Raw genomic sequence first — 19,075 nt, forward strand, 5'->3', positions numbered from 1 at the left:
ACACTCTCACCTTGCAAACACCACTCTCCCCATTGGTTACTTATCCTTATCGCTCCTTTGTGGCCTTTGGAGACATACCCCTTGGTCGTTCTTGGAGACATAAATCTTGGTCGTACCTTTGAGACATACCCCTTGGTCAAAATTCTTTTGAGACATACCCTTGGTCGTACCCCGGAGACATACCTTGGTCGTACCCCTTTGAGACATACCCTTTGGTCGTAAAATTCCCTTTAAGACATACCCTTGGTCGTTCCCAGACATACCTTGGTCGTACCCTTTGAGACATACCCGTCAAAATTCTCTCGAGACATACCCTGGTCGTACCCTTCGAGACATACCTCATCGTACCCTTCTTCGAGACATACCCCTTATCGTACCCTTCGAGACATACCCTATCAACCTCTAGACATACCTCTTGGTCGTGTACCCTCGAGACATACTTTGGTCGTGCCTCACAAAGTGTCTGAGCAATTACAGTGAGAAGGGATGTGAGAGGAGTAGAGGGGAGGGGGGAGAAAGGGGAGGGGGAGGAGGGGGAGCAAGCAGTTGGCAGATAACCTGCTCTCAATGATAAAGCAGGTATGTTGGTACTGCCAGGAGAGGGGAGAGGGGGAGGGAAGGAAATGGAGAGGGGAGGTAAAGGAGAGAGAGGAAGGAAGGGAAGGAGCGAAGAGGAGGAGGGATGAAGGGAAGGGCAGAAGGATGACAGGAAAGGAAATGGGTGAAGAGGGGAGGAGGGGCTGGTAAAATTGGGTGAGGGATGTTGGAGAGGGGAAAAAAGAGAGGTGAGAGGGAGGCAGAGAGGTAGGAAGGGTGGGAGGGAAGGGAAGGGAACCGAAGGGAGTGAGGCTTTAGGCAAACTACTGATAAATGCATGATGGATGGATTGACCCAGAGAAATAATAATAATAATAATAATAATAATAATAATCTTTCTTTTTTTTGCAAATGTTTATAGGAAAATAATCTTCTTTTTTTTCTCTCTCTCTTTTTCTTCAGCAAACATCTTCAACTGGGGGGAGACTTGAGCAGTTTGTAACCTCAGTAGTCACATTTTCCGTTGAGTCGACAAAGGTAAGAGTTTACCATCCCATTTAGGCGATGTGAAACGCCATTCCGTTTTCTTGGACAAATTTCACTTCCGGGTGTGTACGTGTGTGTTTGTGTGTGTGTTAGTTTATTTGCTTACATACTTGTCGTTGTTTGGGTATGAATCTGTGTATGGGGGGCGGTTGTTTGTTTTTGTGTGTGTTTTTGTTGTGTATACGTGTGTTTTCGGGGGCGTTTCCTTCCTTCCTTCCATCTTAAACTATCAAATCAGAAATGAAAACATAGCAATGGTTTTGACTTAGAGAAACTAAGATTTAGGAGGGAGTTAGATAAACATCAGTTGGTTAGATATAGGCTGTGATATAGGCTGTGATATAGGAGTGATTGATATAGGCTGTGATATAGGAGTGATTGATATAGGCTGTGATATAGGAGTGATTGATATAGGCTGTGATATAGGAGTGATTGATATAGGCTGTGATATAGGAGTGATTGATATAGGCTGTGATATAGGAGTGATTGATATAGGCTGTGATATAGGAGTGATTGATATAGGCTGTGATATAGGAGTGATTGATATAGTCTGTGATATAGGAGTGATTGATATAGGCTGTGATATAGGAATGATTGATATAGGCTGTGATATAGGAGTGATTGATATAGGCTGTGATATAGGAGTGATTGATATAGGCTGTGATATAGGAGTGATTGATATAGTCTGTGATATAGGAGTGATTGATATAGGCTGTGATATAGGAGTGATTGATATAGGCTGTGATATAGGAGTGATTGATATACTGTAGGCTGTGATATAGGAGTACTGTAGTTTCCTTCATTCTTGGACGCATTATATTCCTTCCTCACACTACCTCCTGCCCCTTGCCCTCGGGTCCTTGTAAGCCTCTCTGCTCTGAGTGTTCCCCTTAATAGCCAGTGGATGGAACAAACCCCCAGAGATAAATCAATGTGAGAATACTCCTTCGTTCCCTAGAGAAACTTCATCATCCCCCAGAGACAAACATAAGTACCCCAGAAATGAACACCAGACAGACTTCATCACTACCCCCAGAGATAGAGATAAAGAAAAAAGAGACAGAGAGTGAGAAAGAGAGAGAGAGAAAGTGTGGGAGAGAAAGGGACAGAAATAGAGACAGAGAGAGATAAGGTCTCACAACTTCCAGCTGTCTTTGTTAAACTTTCCCTTCTATATTTGTCCTCAAACTTTTAAAATTCTTCTCTCTCTCTCTCTCTCTCTTAACATCCTGTCCTTTGTCTTGAACATCACTGAACACCGAAGTCACAACATCGTCTCGTAATCGCCGTGAACACCCAGTACGGTACGACCACCTCAGAGGCACCAAACCACAAGCTATGATCTCGTTGTCCAGGAGTGGTCAGCGTCCAGTGGAGACAACAGAGAGAGAGATATATATTAAGTGGATCAATTGGTATGTGGAGGAAGGTGCCTAAAGACCAAAGGATTATAGAATGTTTACAAGCTAGGTCTATTACGCCCAATGGACCTGATATCAAGGAAAAATTGGCAGCTACTGTTTACATCACGAACTTGAATCAGGCTGACTCATTTCCCTCACAACAAGGAAGGAGAGGGGGAAGGAAGGACGAGAAGGAGGAGGAGGAGGAGGAAGAGGAGGAGGAAGAGGGGGAGGAGGAGGAGGTTGGTGATAAAATTAATTTCATACGTCAGTACCTGCATTGGATTACCTTATTTGCAACTCTCACCTGCAGCTACGGGTACTGACACTTAATAACAGGTGTGCCCTAGAGGGAGCCGCGTATTATTTCCAAATTATCTCCGCCCTCTCATTCCCAGAAAGTGAATATATTTCGGTTTGTCTATTTCCACTCATTCTCGTAAGTTTATTTAAATGTTTTTTGTTTGCTTTATTCTTCTAATGTGGCTCCGTATTTGTTCGCCATTCGGGGTGTACAATTGTAATGCTCACACTACACACCTGCGATACACCCACGTACACATGCCTGTAGTTGGTGCTTCTTAAAACACTGTATGAATTAAAGACAGATATAATGAGCTCGGGGAAGTCTATCAGAAACACAGGAGAGGGACTTGCTTGTTTCTTGTTCTTGATGTCTTACCATCTATAGGTTAGACGCATAGGGAAGAGGAACTACCTATTGATGCAAGGAACAGCGTGAAGATGTCGTGTTTGAGAAATCTGACTCAACTTACAACTCACTCGAGGACAACGTCAGGGTATTCTGAGGATCACTTGACACGTTTGATAGAGTGTTTGGTCCAACTAGCATGAGAAGGAAAGACTTTACTGGACTAGAGTTACAAAAAGTATTAATTGAATATCTGAAATTAATGACTATAGTGTGTAAAAAAGAAAAAAAATAGTCAAGAGTTTAAAATATTATGATCGTATTGTATATGTTAAAATCGTCACCGTATTATATCTGAACTATTATCACATCAATGACTAACTTAACTATCATTCTATTCACCATCACCACCACCATTACCACCATCATCTTTACTTCATCCATCCCACCCACACCACTCCCTCCACCATCACTATTACCATAACCACTATCACTGTTCTATCACCACCACACCCCCTTACAGTACACTACCACCACCACTACACCCTCTCATACAGTGCACCTCACAACAGCCACCAGCCTCAACACACCACCTTCATCAAGACTTCCCTCCTCACCCAACCTAGCACTCAGCCAGCCATGCCCTCTTCACGTTCATGTTTCTTGAGTATTACTTGAGGGGCCTCCTAAGACAGGGTCCCTCTCCTCCCCTACACTGACCAGACACAACACCACACACCGGGATCAACTACACCCTCTCCAAGTCCTTTTAGGGAATCTGATAGTGTTCTTCATCAACGTTTACCTGGACAGTATTTCTTGTATCGAAGTCTCTCTCTCTCTCTCTCTCTCTCTCTAATCACCATCCCACATTCCTCTCCTTCCTGCCCACCTCCTCCATCCTTCCTATACAGTACAGACTCGCTAAGCTGACATAATGGGTGAACTTGTAAATTGTTTTAGTTATTGTTGGTAATTTAGAGATGTTTACCTGGTTCCCTACGCACTTGTCGGCACAGACATTAGGCAGCTTGCTATATTTGGTGTCTTTAACGTCAACAGTACAACGAAAACAACTAGTCCATATTTGGTATTCTGCCGACCTTATATCAGTGGATTCTGTAGTATGGGCTTGTGTAATTCCGGATAAATTAAATGTATGTTTAAAATACAATCATGAATGGAATCACATAGCTCGATACATTAAAAAAAATATTAATGAGTACAATATCATAAGATTTGTGAAATATTAGACAAAATATAAGCAAGTAGCAGATCAGGTGAACGAGTACTAACACGTATATAGTAGAGAAGAAAGATGATGTTTGTTCTGTACAGTGTTATGACATATAATATTTTACAGTTATACAAACACATAGTATACAACAGAATAGGTATAATTTGAAGAGGTAGTTCTGAGTAGGTGAATACCCCCCCCCCCCTCTTCCCTCCCAGTTCACCTCTACCACCATCGCACCTACGCAACATTTTACTCATCTCCCATTCCCCTCTATCCTCCCTCTCCTTTCCCTCCTTATCTCCCTCCCTCTCCTTTCCCTCCTTATCTCCCTCCCTCTCTCCCTTTCCTTCTCACCTTCCTCCTAACCTCCTTCTCTCCCTCCCCCTTTCTACCACCCCTCCTAATTTTCTCGAACCTCCTCCCCTCTTCTTTCCTCCTCCTACAACCTCCCCTCCTCACCCACACTTTCCTCCCTCCCTCCCAGCCTCCTTCAACCCCCATCCTCCTCCCCTTCCACCTCTGTAAACTCCTCACAAAGATAACGTGAGGATTTCTCCAAAAGACCGAAACAAGTTCTGTAATTGAATTTACTGGAAAGTTGTGCAAGTGTAGGTGGTGTGTAGGTGGTGGTGCAGGTGTGTGTGGTGTAGGTGGTGTAGGTGGTGTGTAGGTGGTGGTAGGGGTGTAGATGGTGGTGCAGGTGTAGGTGGTGGTGGTGGTGGTGTTGTAGGTGGTGGTGCAGGTGTAGATGGTGGTGCAGGTGTAGGTGGTGGTGTAGGTGTAGGTACAGGTCCTCACACTGCACATGTCAACAGTTTCTGAGAGACGTTGCAGGTGCCACTCTGTGTGTGTACGCCGAAAAGATGCTGCCACCGCCCCTCCCGCACTAGATGTAGCCCTCCACATGTGCAACATCTGTAAACGACTCTGCCGGTCCCGTATCGGCCTCTTTAGTCACCTCAAAACACACCAATGAAGGTGACATCCCAAATAACTCATATCATTGTATCATAGCTGGATGATCGTCATACTCGATTCCGAGTGACAGCAAAGTAGTAGTAGTAGTAGTGTGTGTGTGTGTGTGTGTGTGTGTGTGTGTGTGTGTGTGTGTGTGAAGGGAAGAGTGGCCAGGAGCAGCGCTGCGTTGTTGACTAAAGGTGTTTGTTATTGATACGAGTCTGACATGACCTCTCCCCATTCACTGTGTCTCTTGCATCACTCCTCTCGTGTCCCTCACAATGAGTTCCTCACCCCTTGGTCCCTCAACACCACATCTATCCACCTTGAGTGATTCTGGTCGTCCCCGGGGCCTCCTCTCCCTACAACGCCTCCCTGGGCGTCTTTCTGGTTCCTCTAACGCCGCAAGAATCCACAACTCTCACATTTATATATAGGGCCAAAATATGTGACGAGAGGCCGGCTAAGTTGATTAGTAGAGATAAGGCTGTTTGAACACTTGATACAGCAAATACCAAATGTGAAAAACTTTGAAAGACTGGGAAACATTACGAGTTTAATTGCTGTCAGCCAGTGTAGGTGGGGTGCATTAGGTAACATTGAAACGAGGATATTTCATAGTGTTTTTAATGTTTGGGTTAACCTACAGTACTGTCGTCGGCAGCCTTATATAAAGAACAATCACTTGTACTGCTGAAAGTTCACTCATGCTCACACAACAAATTTTCACAACAGTTACCGAGAATGTCCACTCTCGAATTTCATGACAGTCTAGTAACCAAATTCTTTTTATAGGTTAGGTTAGGTTACTTAAAAATTTTGTTCTGCCTAAGTAATTTAGTCAGAAGATACAGGAATTATGCTAATTAAAAACAGGTAAAAATACAACCCCCTTTGTATGAATTCATGTATATATGTATATGCTGATAACCACAAGGAAACAAGATAACACGAAGTTCCCAAGCGCTTTCGTGTAATTCACATCTTCAGGGGTGAGTACAGTCTGTACTCACCCCTGAAGCACTTGGGAACTTCGTGTTTTCTTGTTTCCTTGTGGTTATCAGCATATACTTGGATCACGCGCACCTACAGTGATTTACTTGCATATATGTATGTATATAACTCACATATACATAGATTATATGTATACAATCCTCATACACACAATATGTATAAAACTCTCATGCAAACTATATGTCTCTCTATAAAATTCCTGTATCATAAAAAAGAAGCTTCTCACATATCAAATAAAACTGGTGAAACAGACATAAGCTTGATCTGGCGAAACAGACATAAGCTTGAACTGGTGAAACAGACATAAGCTTGAACTGGTGAAACAGACAAGCTTGAACGAAAGGAACTAATTTTCTGTGCTATAGATCTGTATGGTTGAATTAAATGGTTGGTCAGAGAATAAACGTAAAGACCATCAAAGCCTAAAAACTGTAAAGAATCGCACGAGGTTGACACAAGGTCAACCCTGTCGCTCTCTGATATCAATAACATTCTCTATCTGTCCTCACACTTCACTTACAGACTGCGTTGTGTGAGTGGCCGGCGTGTGTCGTATAATTTTAATTGGTGTTCAAACTAAAGCGCCACACAAAAGATGGTTTTTATTCAAGCGTGTGTGAAAATGTTCAAAATTCAGAGTTATATTTTGTTCAGTGACTGAGGTAGTGATGTTCGGACACAGCCAGCACGTGTCCAGTGACCACGGGCGGTGCGTGTACAAATGACCGCAGGCGAAACACCGCACCGCGATATTTGGAGATTTTCGTTTAGTTTAACAACTGTTGGTTTTCATTTTCGTCTCTTACTGAACTAGTATTTTACGTTTTCTCTTCAATTCTCAATTTATGTCTGTATGTCTAAGATGACAATTGCGTAATTTTCTTTTATTATAAACACGTCATTTGAGGGTAAGGAAGAGATGTCCAGTCACAGTACGTGTTCGTGCACACATAAAAGTGTGAACGTAAGGTGGAGGAAACTGGCGTCGTCAAACGCCCGTCCGACACGTGAGTCGTCGCCCCCGGGGTAACCTGCTGCCACGACCCACACACTCTCTCCTCCCTCCCTCCCTCCCTCACCACAACCTTATACAGTACAACCAGTGTATATTATAGTCTACATATATTATCACCACATCCAAGTAATGCTCGTGATCAACGGAATATGATACAGAAATCACGGCGGAGGAAGGAGGAGGGGGTGGCCGCCATGAGAGGTGACCGCAGGAATCGCCCGCAACACACTACTCATTATTTTCTCTCAACCTCCCCACTCACCACCTGCAACACTCTCTCTCTCTCTCGTAACTGGACATAGTAAAACACATTCAACTGTTATATAGACTGGAGACATAGGAGGGAGATAGGAAGGAACTGGTTCACAAATAGGGTGATGGACGAGTGGAACAAGCTTAGCAACTATGTAGTAAGTGCTGGAACGCTGGAAAGTTTCAAAAGGAGACTGGATAGATTCATGGATGATAGAGAGTGGTAGTAACTCTCGACAGGAGCTGCCATGCACAGGCCAACCAGCCTATTGCAGACTCCTTATTTTCTTATGTTCTTATGGTCTTAAGTATTTAACCCTATTGATGAAGAGAATCTAACCTTTTTTGAGGATTTGTTTTATACCTTTTGTTGATGATTTAAATCCTTTGAGAACGATGATTTAACGTTTTTAAGGACGATGGTTTAACTTTTTGGGGAGATGGTTTAAACTATCGTACTCAAAAGGTTCAATTAAATTATCATCCTCAAAGAGTTAATCTCTGCAATCACCAATACGTCAACTTGCAACTGTAGATAATTTCATGTATGTTTTGATACCTACAGTAAGCCTAACTTAACCAAACCTAACCTAACCTAATCTAACCTAACACTTATTTAACCTATCCTAACCTAACGTACCCTAACACTAACCTAACCTATCACTAATACTAACTTAGCCCTAACCCTAACCTAACCCAACCTAACCTAACCAAAACCCCATACAGAGTCAAACAGTGAGTATTGTTGATGGATTCACCTCCTTTTCACACTCACGCCTCACGACCACCTATAATGACTTGTGGTCCATGGTAGTGATATCTTGCAACTTTTAGAATGATGGCTGTTGCAACGTGTGCTTGTACTCTCGTGGTCTTGGTGACTATAAATACGATTGTAGGAGAAAGTCAAAGGAAAAAAAAAATCTCATGAAAAATCGCACCAAAAGTCACTGGAAAAAATGCAGGATAAAAGTCATAGGAAAAAGTCATAGGAAGAAATTATATTGCAAAAGTTACAGGGAAAAGTCATTGGAAAACCTAACCTAACCTAACTTTATTCCGACTGTTTATGAAAATATTACTTAAGCCCTATAGCAAAACTTAAGACTTTCCTGTGACTCTTTACTGTGATTCTTCCCTCAAATATTGAAAAGCATATTGGAATTTTCATTGGCCTTCCCATATCTTAAATAAAAACTGCTATTCTTTCTTTATTTCTTTCCTTCTTTCTTTCTTGGTAAATGTTGAATAAAAAAGTTGCAGCAGCTTCAATATTGCTAACCTAACCTAACCTTCTCCCTCCCCCTTCTCTACTCTTTCTCCTCCTCCTCCTTACCTTATTTCTCACATTCCAACATTCCTCCAAAGTCTAATTGGGTCGTGGCCTCACAGTGACCCCTACTAGCTGGGTCAAAATCAGGATTGGTCATATCCGGTGACGACCACACACACACACACACACACGTACAAAGAATAATATGAACCATTTCTGGAAGTTACTATGTATCTTTCTCGTATTCTGCCGCTTTGATTAATACACCACAACGATATGTTATTAATTACCTTTGTTTACCTCAGGTGTATCGTGTTACCTTTTAGTATGGAGAGAATTTGATAAATATTGAACTAAGCAAGAAAAGTCGACAAGACACTAATCAGTATTTAGACCACTCATCCACCACCTCCTTAACCTAAACTCAACCAACCAACCTAGCCTAACCTAATCTAACCTCACCTCACCCCCCCAAAAAAATCTTCACGGTAATCACACAACAGAGAGAGAGAGAGAGAGAGAGAGAGAGAGAGAGAGAGAGAGAGAGAGAGAGAGAGTATCCTCGTATTTCGGTCTTGTGGCCTCAGCTGTCACTGTTCTCATATAGGTGACACTCCATCCTTATTGAAGCTGACGAGGTCACCTGGGTCAGCGTGTCCCTCACCTCCCTTCCTCACCACCCTCCTCTCCATCCCTACCTTCTTCACACCCCCACTCCCTCCCTATACCTCCCACATCACCCTACCTTCCTCACCACCCATGCCTCCCTCAGTACCCTCCTTTCCATCCCTACCTCCCTCACCCCCTCCCTACACACCCCTCCCTCCTCCCCATCCCTCTTCTCTGCTTCTAAGTTTACATTGAACACTAATCAACCATTGTTGGCATTTCGTTTACATAAACTAAATATTCCCATCGTTAATGTGTAGTTGTTTTCACACGTAGATAAATTATTTTCTCACATAACTCTGAAACAAAATCTATACTTAATTGTATTTTCTGTACCATTCGTTACAAGCATACTACTATATAAAACAGAATTTACGGACACTAGATCAACCTATTTTTGTATCATTCATTACATACTATAAATAAAAGAATATCTCGTGACTAAATTTTCTTTCGGTAAAGTTTATACGACAAAAGATTTTATCCTCCTGTCTACGCCAAAAAAAAAAAGTTGTAAAGGAAACCGGAATCTGATCAATCTGTGTGTTTTACTGAACTATTTACACGTGTTAGAGAATTCCCGTTGAGTTTCCAACAGAGGTTGAGAGACAGTAAAACTAGAGAATTGCTCCTAGCCTGAGTTTTTATGTGATCTTTTTATACCTTGGACGACCACCTCCCTTGGCACACACACACACACACACACACACACTGTACCTTCCTATCCCCTGGCTAGTAATTGATCCGGAGGTTTCGAGTTTCACTGTATATTCACTTCGTCCATAAAGTCCAATCGCTCACAGAACAAATGCATTTCAACACGTATTCCTTCTAGCTAGCAACGGCACAGAGAGAGAGAGAGAGAGAGAGAGAGAGAGAGAGAGAGAGCATTGTACTCTTGTGTGAGTACGTATTGAACTCTAGTCTGCCACTTGTGTTTGTTTTATTTCACTGCGAGCATTATACAACTGAGCTTTTTTCTCTTCACGTATGTAAGTATGTCATCAGTGAAGCAGTGTGTATAAAATAAGATTCCATGTTTGGCTCATTGTATGATAAATATGATTGAGTTGGCGTAGCGTGTATGACAGTATGGCGAGTATAACTGAAGTAACGTAGCGTGTGTGACAGAATGATTTTTGTATTGACCATCGATGAAACAAGAAACCAGTCAGGATAATTTATCAATTCTCCCTTATCACTATCACTTTCCAGCTTGTCCGTTAGTTAGTTATTCAGTAAAATCTTCGTAGAATTTCACACTGATTCACAAGTACATAGACAGTACAGAGAACGGTAAACAGTAAGTTGAGTCTACCGAGGATAGCACAAGAAAATCGCCATAATGCTTTATTTCCAGGGGGATCCTTTGTTTAGGCTTTAAAAATACTGTGTCCGATGTATCAGTTTCATCCCCAATAAAACTGACTGTAATTGGTGTGTGAAAGATGTTGAGATGTTGCCGTAGCTGGGGTGAGTGTGAGGATAAATTTAAAGACGTGACAGCCAAATTCAGAATTAATTAAAAGATAAAAAAATAAAAAATAAATAAACCAAAATTACTAAGTCTCGGATAATGTAATTAAGTATGAGTTCCGAGGCGACAACGTTCTCTTTGATGTCAGCCACTCAGGTATAATAGAAGAAGTAGCAGATGGGGGTAACTCTTGTAATATTTTCAACCCCCCCCCCCCACACAAGAACGCTTATTTACTCTGCCTTCTAAACTATTCTTTATTAATATCAATTACCCAAAAATTTCAAAACATCAACATCTCATAAGCACAGAGCAATAACATTTAACAAACACTTACAGTATATGATCAATTATTGTTTTTATTTACCACATTCTAATTCACGAACTGCATGAGCTTAATAGTGTAAGATTTCTCTTCTTCTAATAAGACTAACTCAAGCGATGCAATGAGGCTCCATCCTTTTGTATGTCTCCAAGCCCTTCGAAAAAATAGTTTCGATTTTCTGGTATTCTTAAATTCACGTATCTAAAAGGGGCTATCCTACCGCGTGCTCTCTGCCGTTGAAATAACTTTAAGCAATTACAATTAAGAAAAGATGTCAGGATCAATGTTAATTCTGATAAAACATAATTTGTTTGTGTTACAATAATAAATAAATAAACAACAAAAATATAAAAACACAGGTATTGAAAGCCTTTTCAGTACTGCAGCTCACTTGAATATACTTGATAAATACTGTACGTTGTGATATTGTGGTCTATATAACATTGAACTGCTTCCTCCATATTCAGTTTTATTTTGTACTTTATTTGTTTTTATTATTTTTGGTTGTTCACTGTTAAATTTTGCACTTTATTTGTTTTTTAATTATTTTTTGTTCACTGCTTCATTTGTATTATTATTTTTGATGGGGTGTAAGCTCGTGTGAAGCCCAATTAAATGCCATTACTATTATGAGTCGGGGGACAGTGTAAAGCTAAGGGCAAAATACTTAAGATAGGTTGGGTTAGCTTAAGTAACTATTTATTAAATCACTAGACACACTAACATAGAACTCATCTTATGGTCAAGTACAGTGTAATTTTTTTTTTGGGTGCCTTTCTGCAGTGGTACCAATAGCAATTGTTGTGATCACTCGAGTTAATACTTTGATATTTACAGACAATGAGCGAGCAGTGAACATCTACCGTGTTAAGAGTGTCGTGGCAGTGTTTGTTTCTGAGTGTCACCAGAAGGCCATAAGTGTACTGTACTAAGGTTATGTAACTGAGTGTTGTTTGTAATTGTGACATATTTTGGATGTATTTGCTTTGATTTCAATTGGAAGTGTTTTAGTTCTCAGTTGACATCAGTTTTGACAAGTTAATTTATTTGTATAACGCGAGTTGTGTTATATGTACGAGTATATTGTATTTTGTGTTGTTTCTACTAGTTTATGATTTTAATGCCAAGGGCATTAGTTCTAGCAGTCTAGACCTACAGGCATGGTCAGTAAGTGTGTTTTATGTTTATTTGAGATCTAATACATGTATAATTTCAGCAATTGCTTTGATGGGTTGAGGACTCTGTGGTGATATGGACATCTGTGAAAGAACGCAATCTTTGTAATTGATTGTTGAAAATACATGTAAGGACCCCCATTTGTGAGTACAACAGAGTACATTGTGATGTGATAACAGTGTTAAAATCTTTGCAATTGGAAAGACAGCGAATACTTATTGAGTACCGAGGGGACAGTCTCCTAAAGTATTACCACTTTATTTTTTTTTTTTTGAGCAAGACTCAGTAATGGATATGTTTTTGGTTTTCTTTTTTAAGTTGTTTGATTTTCTAGTGTACTGTACAGTGTAATTCGGTAAGAGTTCCTACAGTGTTGCACCCTACAGAGATTGACAATAACAAGTACAATTGCCTTTGAGTGTGCACAGTAAGTTTGTCTTGGAAAGTGACAAAGAGTACAGTGATGTTTTCCTCATGTATTCATCAGTGAAGCAGTAAAGTAAAGTTCACATTCCAGTATTATCACTAGGGGAGTGAGTAATAAGTTGAGTAGTATTTGTGCAATAATTTTGAACAGTATTTCAAGTGTTTTTTGAGTATTAGAAGGACAGTTAGGCAGTAATCCGTTTGTTTTTGAAGGTGTGCAAGGTGCCCCTGTTGTGTAGTTACAGTGAGTTGTTGTGACCTCCAGGCATGATGGGTGTCACAAGAGAGCAGTTCAGGGCAGTCAGCTCAGAACCTGTGTCCAGTAAGTTGATGTGTAGAGTTGAGAAGTATGTGGGTAGAGACGTGTTCATTCACAGGAATGACACCCAGGTCTCACCACCAGTTGCTTCATCAGGAGGATGGCCTGATGGACAGGGAGGTGTAGAAGGGAAGAGTGAGGAGTGCCTCTCTTGCTAGTTATGTGAGAGACTGGCATCAGTGTTGCCGAGATTTCTTTAATGGGTTGTAGACCTTTGACTGGAATGCATTGGTTGTTGATGTGCATGGTGAAGAGTGATGTTTTGCATATTTGTGTTGCAATTGAGAAGTAGAACTGGTAAGTTAGAGAATGTGTTGTTGCCTTGCATCAGTAAGCTGTGGGAAGTTAGTATGTTGTTTGCCCATATGAGTGTGGAATGTGGTACAAGGGGAATGTTTGTGAGTATGTAGGTGTTTGTGAGATTTTTTTTGGAGAGGGATTGTCAAGTTGCAGTAGACAGAGATTGGAAGATGGATTGGCAGTTATGCAACCATCTGATGGGTATCTGTTACCAGTTGAGTAAAGATACCAGTTGTGAATTCTCAAGTTTTGTGTGTCAAGTCCTGGCCAGGCTTGTGGTTGTGTATAGGAGTAGTGTTCGTGACTTTTCGGTGGGGTCGGGCATGTTAAGCATGGCGCTGATTTCTCCTAAATGGCAAATGCCATAAGTAAAGACATGTTTTGGTTTGGTTGTGCTCCCATAAGGACCGTTTCATTTTGCATCGTATTCTGGGATTATCACCGCTCGTTCGGGATCCCTTGAAGTTTGCTACGACTCGCGAGTTTGACATGGCTTTTTGGAATAAAGTCAAACAAATCTTTCCTTTGACTGGATTGGGTCCGTTTATCTACGTCCTAGCTTGAGAAGTCTAAGTTAAATCTCAGTGTCGAGTAAGTATTTGATCAATCTCCTCTAAGTGAAACCTTTTTTGATATGAGAAGCTGTATCTCCAGAGTGTGTATTGTGTAACAATTTTTTTTTATGTTATGTATGTAACCCCATTTTTATGCTTTTTCTATGTCATTACATTATTCTTATGTATGTATATTTACCTGTATTTGTTTCCTATTTGATGTGTCAGGGATGATAGATTTTTTTTTACTATCGTTAATCCCAGGTATGTAACCATTGTGTTCTTGTTTTGTATGCTTTTTTGTGCCAGATGCCTGTAATCATCCTGAGATGCATTGTTATGAGTGTATGTAGTGTGACACCATGCTGAAAGGTAACAGTTATTTAAAGAGTGTGTGACTACTGTACATGTTTAGCAAATGTTACCGCATAATAAGAATCTTGGGGAAAGGGGGAGCTTTGTCATGGTCACGCTGACTGTTAGTCTGTTTTAACACTAATGATTCTTATTATACTCCACGAACGCAAAACATGAATGGAGCTGGTTAGCTATCCCTAGAAGAAGACGTGTTTTCCCCATCTACTCTTATACTTCATGATCCCTCCCAGTAAGTCCCACTTTCGAACACAGTTGTCAATGCGTTTTATTTCCACTTTTTCCTGGCAAGCTCAATCTTGAATTAGTCTGTGTAAATCAATTCAAGTAATTCGCCAGACATTTGTCAACTGAGGGTCATCCTTGAATGAGTGACAGTTGGTTGGTTATTAATTTCTGTCATTGCGTGAGTAGCGATCGCTGGCAACTCAGGGGTATATGAACCACTGCCGAGTAGAGAGTCGTCCTCTGTGACGCGTCCTCTCCAACTTGTCTACAGGTACAGGGGAAGGCTTAATTGAACACCCACCGGTCGCTCGGAGCCGATGGATAGTCAGCAGTGATCAATATATGAGCGATGGCGCTGATTCGGCATGATTAATCTGCTCACTCTACCTCGTGGAGCTAGACCCCAGACTCGCCATGTGTCTGGCTTCCACCGATCACAGCAACGGTCGTGAGCCCCAGTGTCCTACCCTGGGACGCATTCCTGTTTGATGTATGTTTGGAGAAAATTAATTGGAAATAATTATCCCATGTTGGGTAGTGGACCCATGTATGAGTTGGTTTCAGTGAGTGAAGTATCATCTGTAAGTTTGTCATGTATGAAATGAAATGTATCACCAGTAACGTGGGTGAAGTAAGTACCCACTGGGATTGGCAATTGAGAGAAGCCAGGAGTTGTCATGTAACTATGTACTGTAATGTAACACCAGTAAGGTTATGTGTAGTAAGAGTACAGGATCTGAGTAAGTGCAGTGGAGTAGGCCGAGGAGTTGCACCTTGGAGTGGTATGTTAATAATATATTTTTCCCTTTGTATTTCATATTAATAAACCTGTTCTTTGAGCATTTTAGGAGTGTTCATTTTTCCCCCACAGTTTTCACCTTTATTTCCGTCCAAGTGACTTGATATCAGAATTACTATACCCACGTGCCGGCCCTCGCCATGCTACCAAAATAGGAACTGAGGTTATGTGGTAACCAGTGAACGTAAGAAAGTAAGATAAGGGGTGGGCAGTGTGAGTAGGAATCGCCGCCCTTACATTGGTTCGCAGCTGTGGGATGTAATTTACATGATATCAGGTCAGGAGGAATAAATGTGATACTGTGGGTATTTATTTTTTAAAGTGTGATTTGTAATAACCATTTCTCTGTACAGGTACCTAATCATTTCACTGTAACTAATGAATATTTCAGATTGCTAATAATTTTGTTTCATAATTTTCCCAGTGTACAGTAGAGTATGTAATTCTGTGCAAATTTTTTCTTTTCTGTGGTTTTACGGAGAAGTTGAAAATGGTTCACGACAAATACTTTACTTGAGGTTAGGTTAGAACAATTGCCTCAAAGAAATTAGAAATCTGTTTTAAAGTAAAGTGTACAATAAAGTGTGGAAACTTGTAATGTTCAGAGTGTTGAAAAGTGTCTGAGAAACAGAGGTTAGCTACCTAATTATTTTTTTTTTTGCATTCTTTTTGTGAAATCTCAGGAAAGTGTTGTTGTATGCCAAGGTAATTTTTTTTTGGGTGCCTTTCTGCAGTGGTACCAATAGCAATTGTTGTGATCACTCGAGTTAATACTTTGATATTTACAGACAATGAGCGAGCAGTGAACATCTGCCGTGTTAAGAGTGTCGTGGCAGTGTTTGTTTCTGAGTGTCACCAGAAGGCCATAAGTGTACTAAGGTTATGTAACTGAGTGTTATTTGTAATTGTGACATATTTTGGATGTATTTGCTTTGATTTCAATTGGAAGTGTTTTAGTTCTCAGTTGACATCAGTTTTGACAAGTGAATTTATTTGTCTAACGCAAGTTGTGTTATATGTACGAGTATATTGTATTTTGTGTTGTTTCTACTAGTTTATGATTTTAATGCCAAGGGCATTAGTTCTAGCAGTCTAGACCTACAGGCATGGTCAGTAAGTTTGTTTTATGTTTATTTGAGATCTAATACATGTATAATTTCAGCAATTGCTTTGATGGGTTGAGGACTCTGTGGTGATACCGATCACAGCAACGGTCGTGAGCCCCAGTGTCCTACCCTGGGACGCATTCCTGGCATCTATGGCCCACAGTGTTTGATGTATATGTTTGGAGAAAATTAATTGGAAATAATTATCCCATGTTGGGTAGTGGACCCATGTATGAGTTGGTTTCAGTGAGTGAAGTATCATCTGTAAGTTTGTCATGTATGTAATGAAATGTATCACCAGTAACGTGGGTGAAGTAAGTACCCACTGGGATTGGCAATTGAGAGAAGCCAGGAGTTGTCATGTAACTATGTACTGTAATGTAACACCAGTGAGGTTATGTGTAGTAAGAGTACAGGATCTGAGTAAGTGCAGTGGAGTAGGCCGAGGAGTTGCACCTTGGAGTGGTATGTTAATAATATATTTTTCCCTTTGTATGTCATATTAATAAACCTGTTTTTTGAGTGTTTTAGGAGTGTTCATTTTCCCCCACAGTTTTCACCTTTATTTCCGTCCAAGTGACTTGATATCAGAATTACTATACTCACGTGCCGGCTCTCGTCCATGCTACCAAAAAGGAACTGAGGTTATGTGGTAACCAGTGAACATAAGTAAGTAAGATAAGGATGCGCAGTGTGAGTAGGAATAGCCGCCCTTACACTATGACACGTAAATAGGCTTCTCACCACGCTCATCATATCCAACACTCCAGGATGACCCAAATTTTCATATTAATGAGCATCCATGAATTTTTTTTAAACCAGAGGAGGTATTTAAGTAGACACATATATGCCACCAAAAAGAATAATCCTTCCAGGGGTGGTTGGGGCCGCTAGGACCCTCCAAGAGGCAGCAGGGGCCCCTGAGACCCTCCAAGAGGCAGCAGGGGCCCTGAGACCCTCCAAGAGGCAGCAGGGGCCCCTGAGACCGTTACAGTTACAGGTGGGAGCCCCTGGGACCTTCCCATGTGCGGCATTGGCCCTTGGGACACTCCCAGGAGTGTCGGGAACCCTTCAGGGAGCGGTGGGGGCCCCTGGCACACTCCCAAGGGTGGCGGGGAGTCCAGGGGTACATGGAGGCCCTTGGGACACTTCCAGGTGCAGCGCGAGCCCTCCAGAGGGCGGTGGGGGCCCCTGGGACCTTCCCAGGAGTGGCTAGGACCTCTGGGACACTTCCAGGGGCGGATGGAGGCCCCTGGTAGTTTTACAGGGTTGGCGGTGCCATCAGGGAACCTCCCAGGGTAAGCGGCTTCCTCTAGGACCCTCCCAGGGACGGCAGAGGGCCCAGGGGCAGCGGGATGCCCATGGGATATCCCAGGGTTGACTGGGGCTCCTTGGACCCTGATTGGTGAACTGAAATGTATACCCACTAAATTACAGCCAATAAAAGAAGAGAACAGTCAGTCAGCACAACACCCCAACTTATGTTTCCTGCTGGATATTATTCTCCATTCCATTTTTAAGGGAGCGATAATACTGGAAATGTTTATGATGGGCGTTGTAGTCGCATTTACAAGAGCTCTAGATAGCACAAAAACAATTGCCCCAGGGACCCTCCCTGGTGCGACAGGGACATTCACAGGGGTTACGGGGGCCGCTGGGACACTCCCAGAAGCAGCAGGGGCCCCTGGGACGCTCATAGTGGCGACGGGGGCCCCTGAGACTTTCCAGGTGCTGCGAAGGCTCCTGAGACCCTCCCCGGGTTGGTGGGGCCCCTCCGACCTTCCAAGGGGCTTCTGGGGATCCCAGTGACCCTTGCAGGGGCGGCCAGGGCTCCTGGGACCCACCCAGGTGCGGTGAGCATCCTCTCAGGGGCGTCGAGGGCCCTAGGCACCCTCCCAGAGGCGACGGGGGCCCCTGGGATCCTCCCGGGAGCGGCGGAAGCCCCCGTGACCCTTGCAGGGGCAGCGGGGACCCCAAGGACCCTCCCAGTGGCGGGTGGGTTCTACTGAGACCCCTCCAGGAGGCGGCGGGGGCCCCTGGGACCGTCCCAAATGTGGAAGAAGCCCCGGGGAGCCTCCCAGGGACACCTAGGGCCCCTTGAACATTCCCAGGAGCGGCGGAGTCCCCATGAAACCTCCCAAAGGGCGACTGGGGCCCTGGTACCATCTCAAGGGCTTCGCGAGCTCCAGGAACCCTCCCAAAGGAAACGAAGACCCCTGAGACACTCCAGTGGCGGCACTTCCAGGGGTCCTTTAGCATACTTAGTCGTGGTGTCGTACATATTGCATACGTCAATCAATTACTTCCTTAAATGTGATTGGTGGACTAAAATGCATACCCACCAAAGTACAGCCAATAGGAGAAGAGAACAGTCCGACCTTGAGAGGGCCCTAGGGGCGCCTTCGTGCCTTGCATAGCCAAGTGATCCTCAC

The 19,075-nt window shown here is 42.5% G+C and overlaps 1 protein-coding gene and 1 long non-coding RNA gene across 2 annotated transcripts; one reads left to right on the forward strand and one right to left on the reverse strand.

The window, feature by feature from the left end:
- Positions 1-998: 998 nt before the first annotated feature.
- On the forward strand, positions 999-17,136 carry LOC121859705. Its single transcript, XR_006087699.1, has 3 exons — positions 999-1,074; positions 12,198-12,663; positions 16,326-17,136. It is a non-coding gene; the product is annotated as an uncharacterized LOC121859705 (long non-coding RNA).
- A 1,085-nt stretch (positions 17,137-18,221) lies between these two features.
- On the reverse strand, positions 18,222-18,902 carry LOC121859763 (basic salivary proline-rich protein 3-like). Its single transcript, XM_042356751.1, has one exon. The coding sequence runs from the start codon at positions 18,900-18,902 to the stop codon at positions 18,222-18,224; it is 681 nt and encodes a 226-aa protein (XP_042212685.1).
- Between the last annotated feature and the right edge of the window lie 173 nt (positions 18,903-19,075).

The sequence above is a fragment of the Homarus americanus genome, unplaced genomic scaffold (assembly GCF_018991925.1).
Source record: "Homarus americanus isolate GMGI-L3 unplaced genomic scaffold, GMGI_Hamer_2.0 scaffold27231, whole genome shotgun sequence".
NCBI lineage: Eukaryota > Metazoa > Arthropoda > Malacostraca > Decapoda > Nephropidae > Homarus > Homarus americanus.

Coding starts and splice junctions, on each gene's coding strand:
- LOC121859763 (XM_042356751.1), bottom strand. CDS start 18,902: ATGCTAAAGGACCCCTGGAAGTGCCGCCACTGGAGTGTCTCAGGGGTC.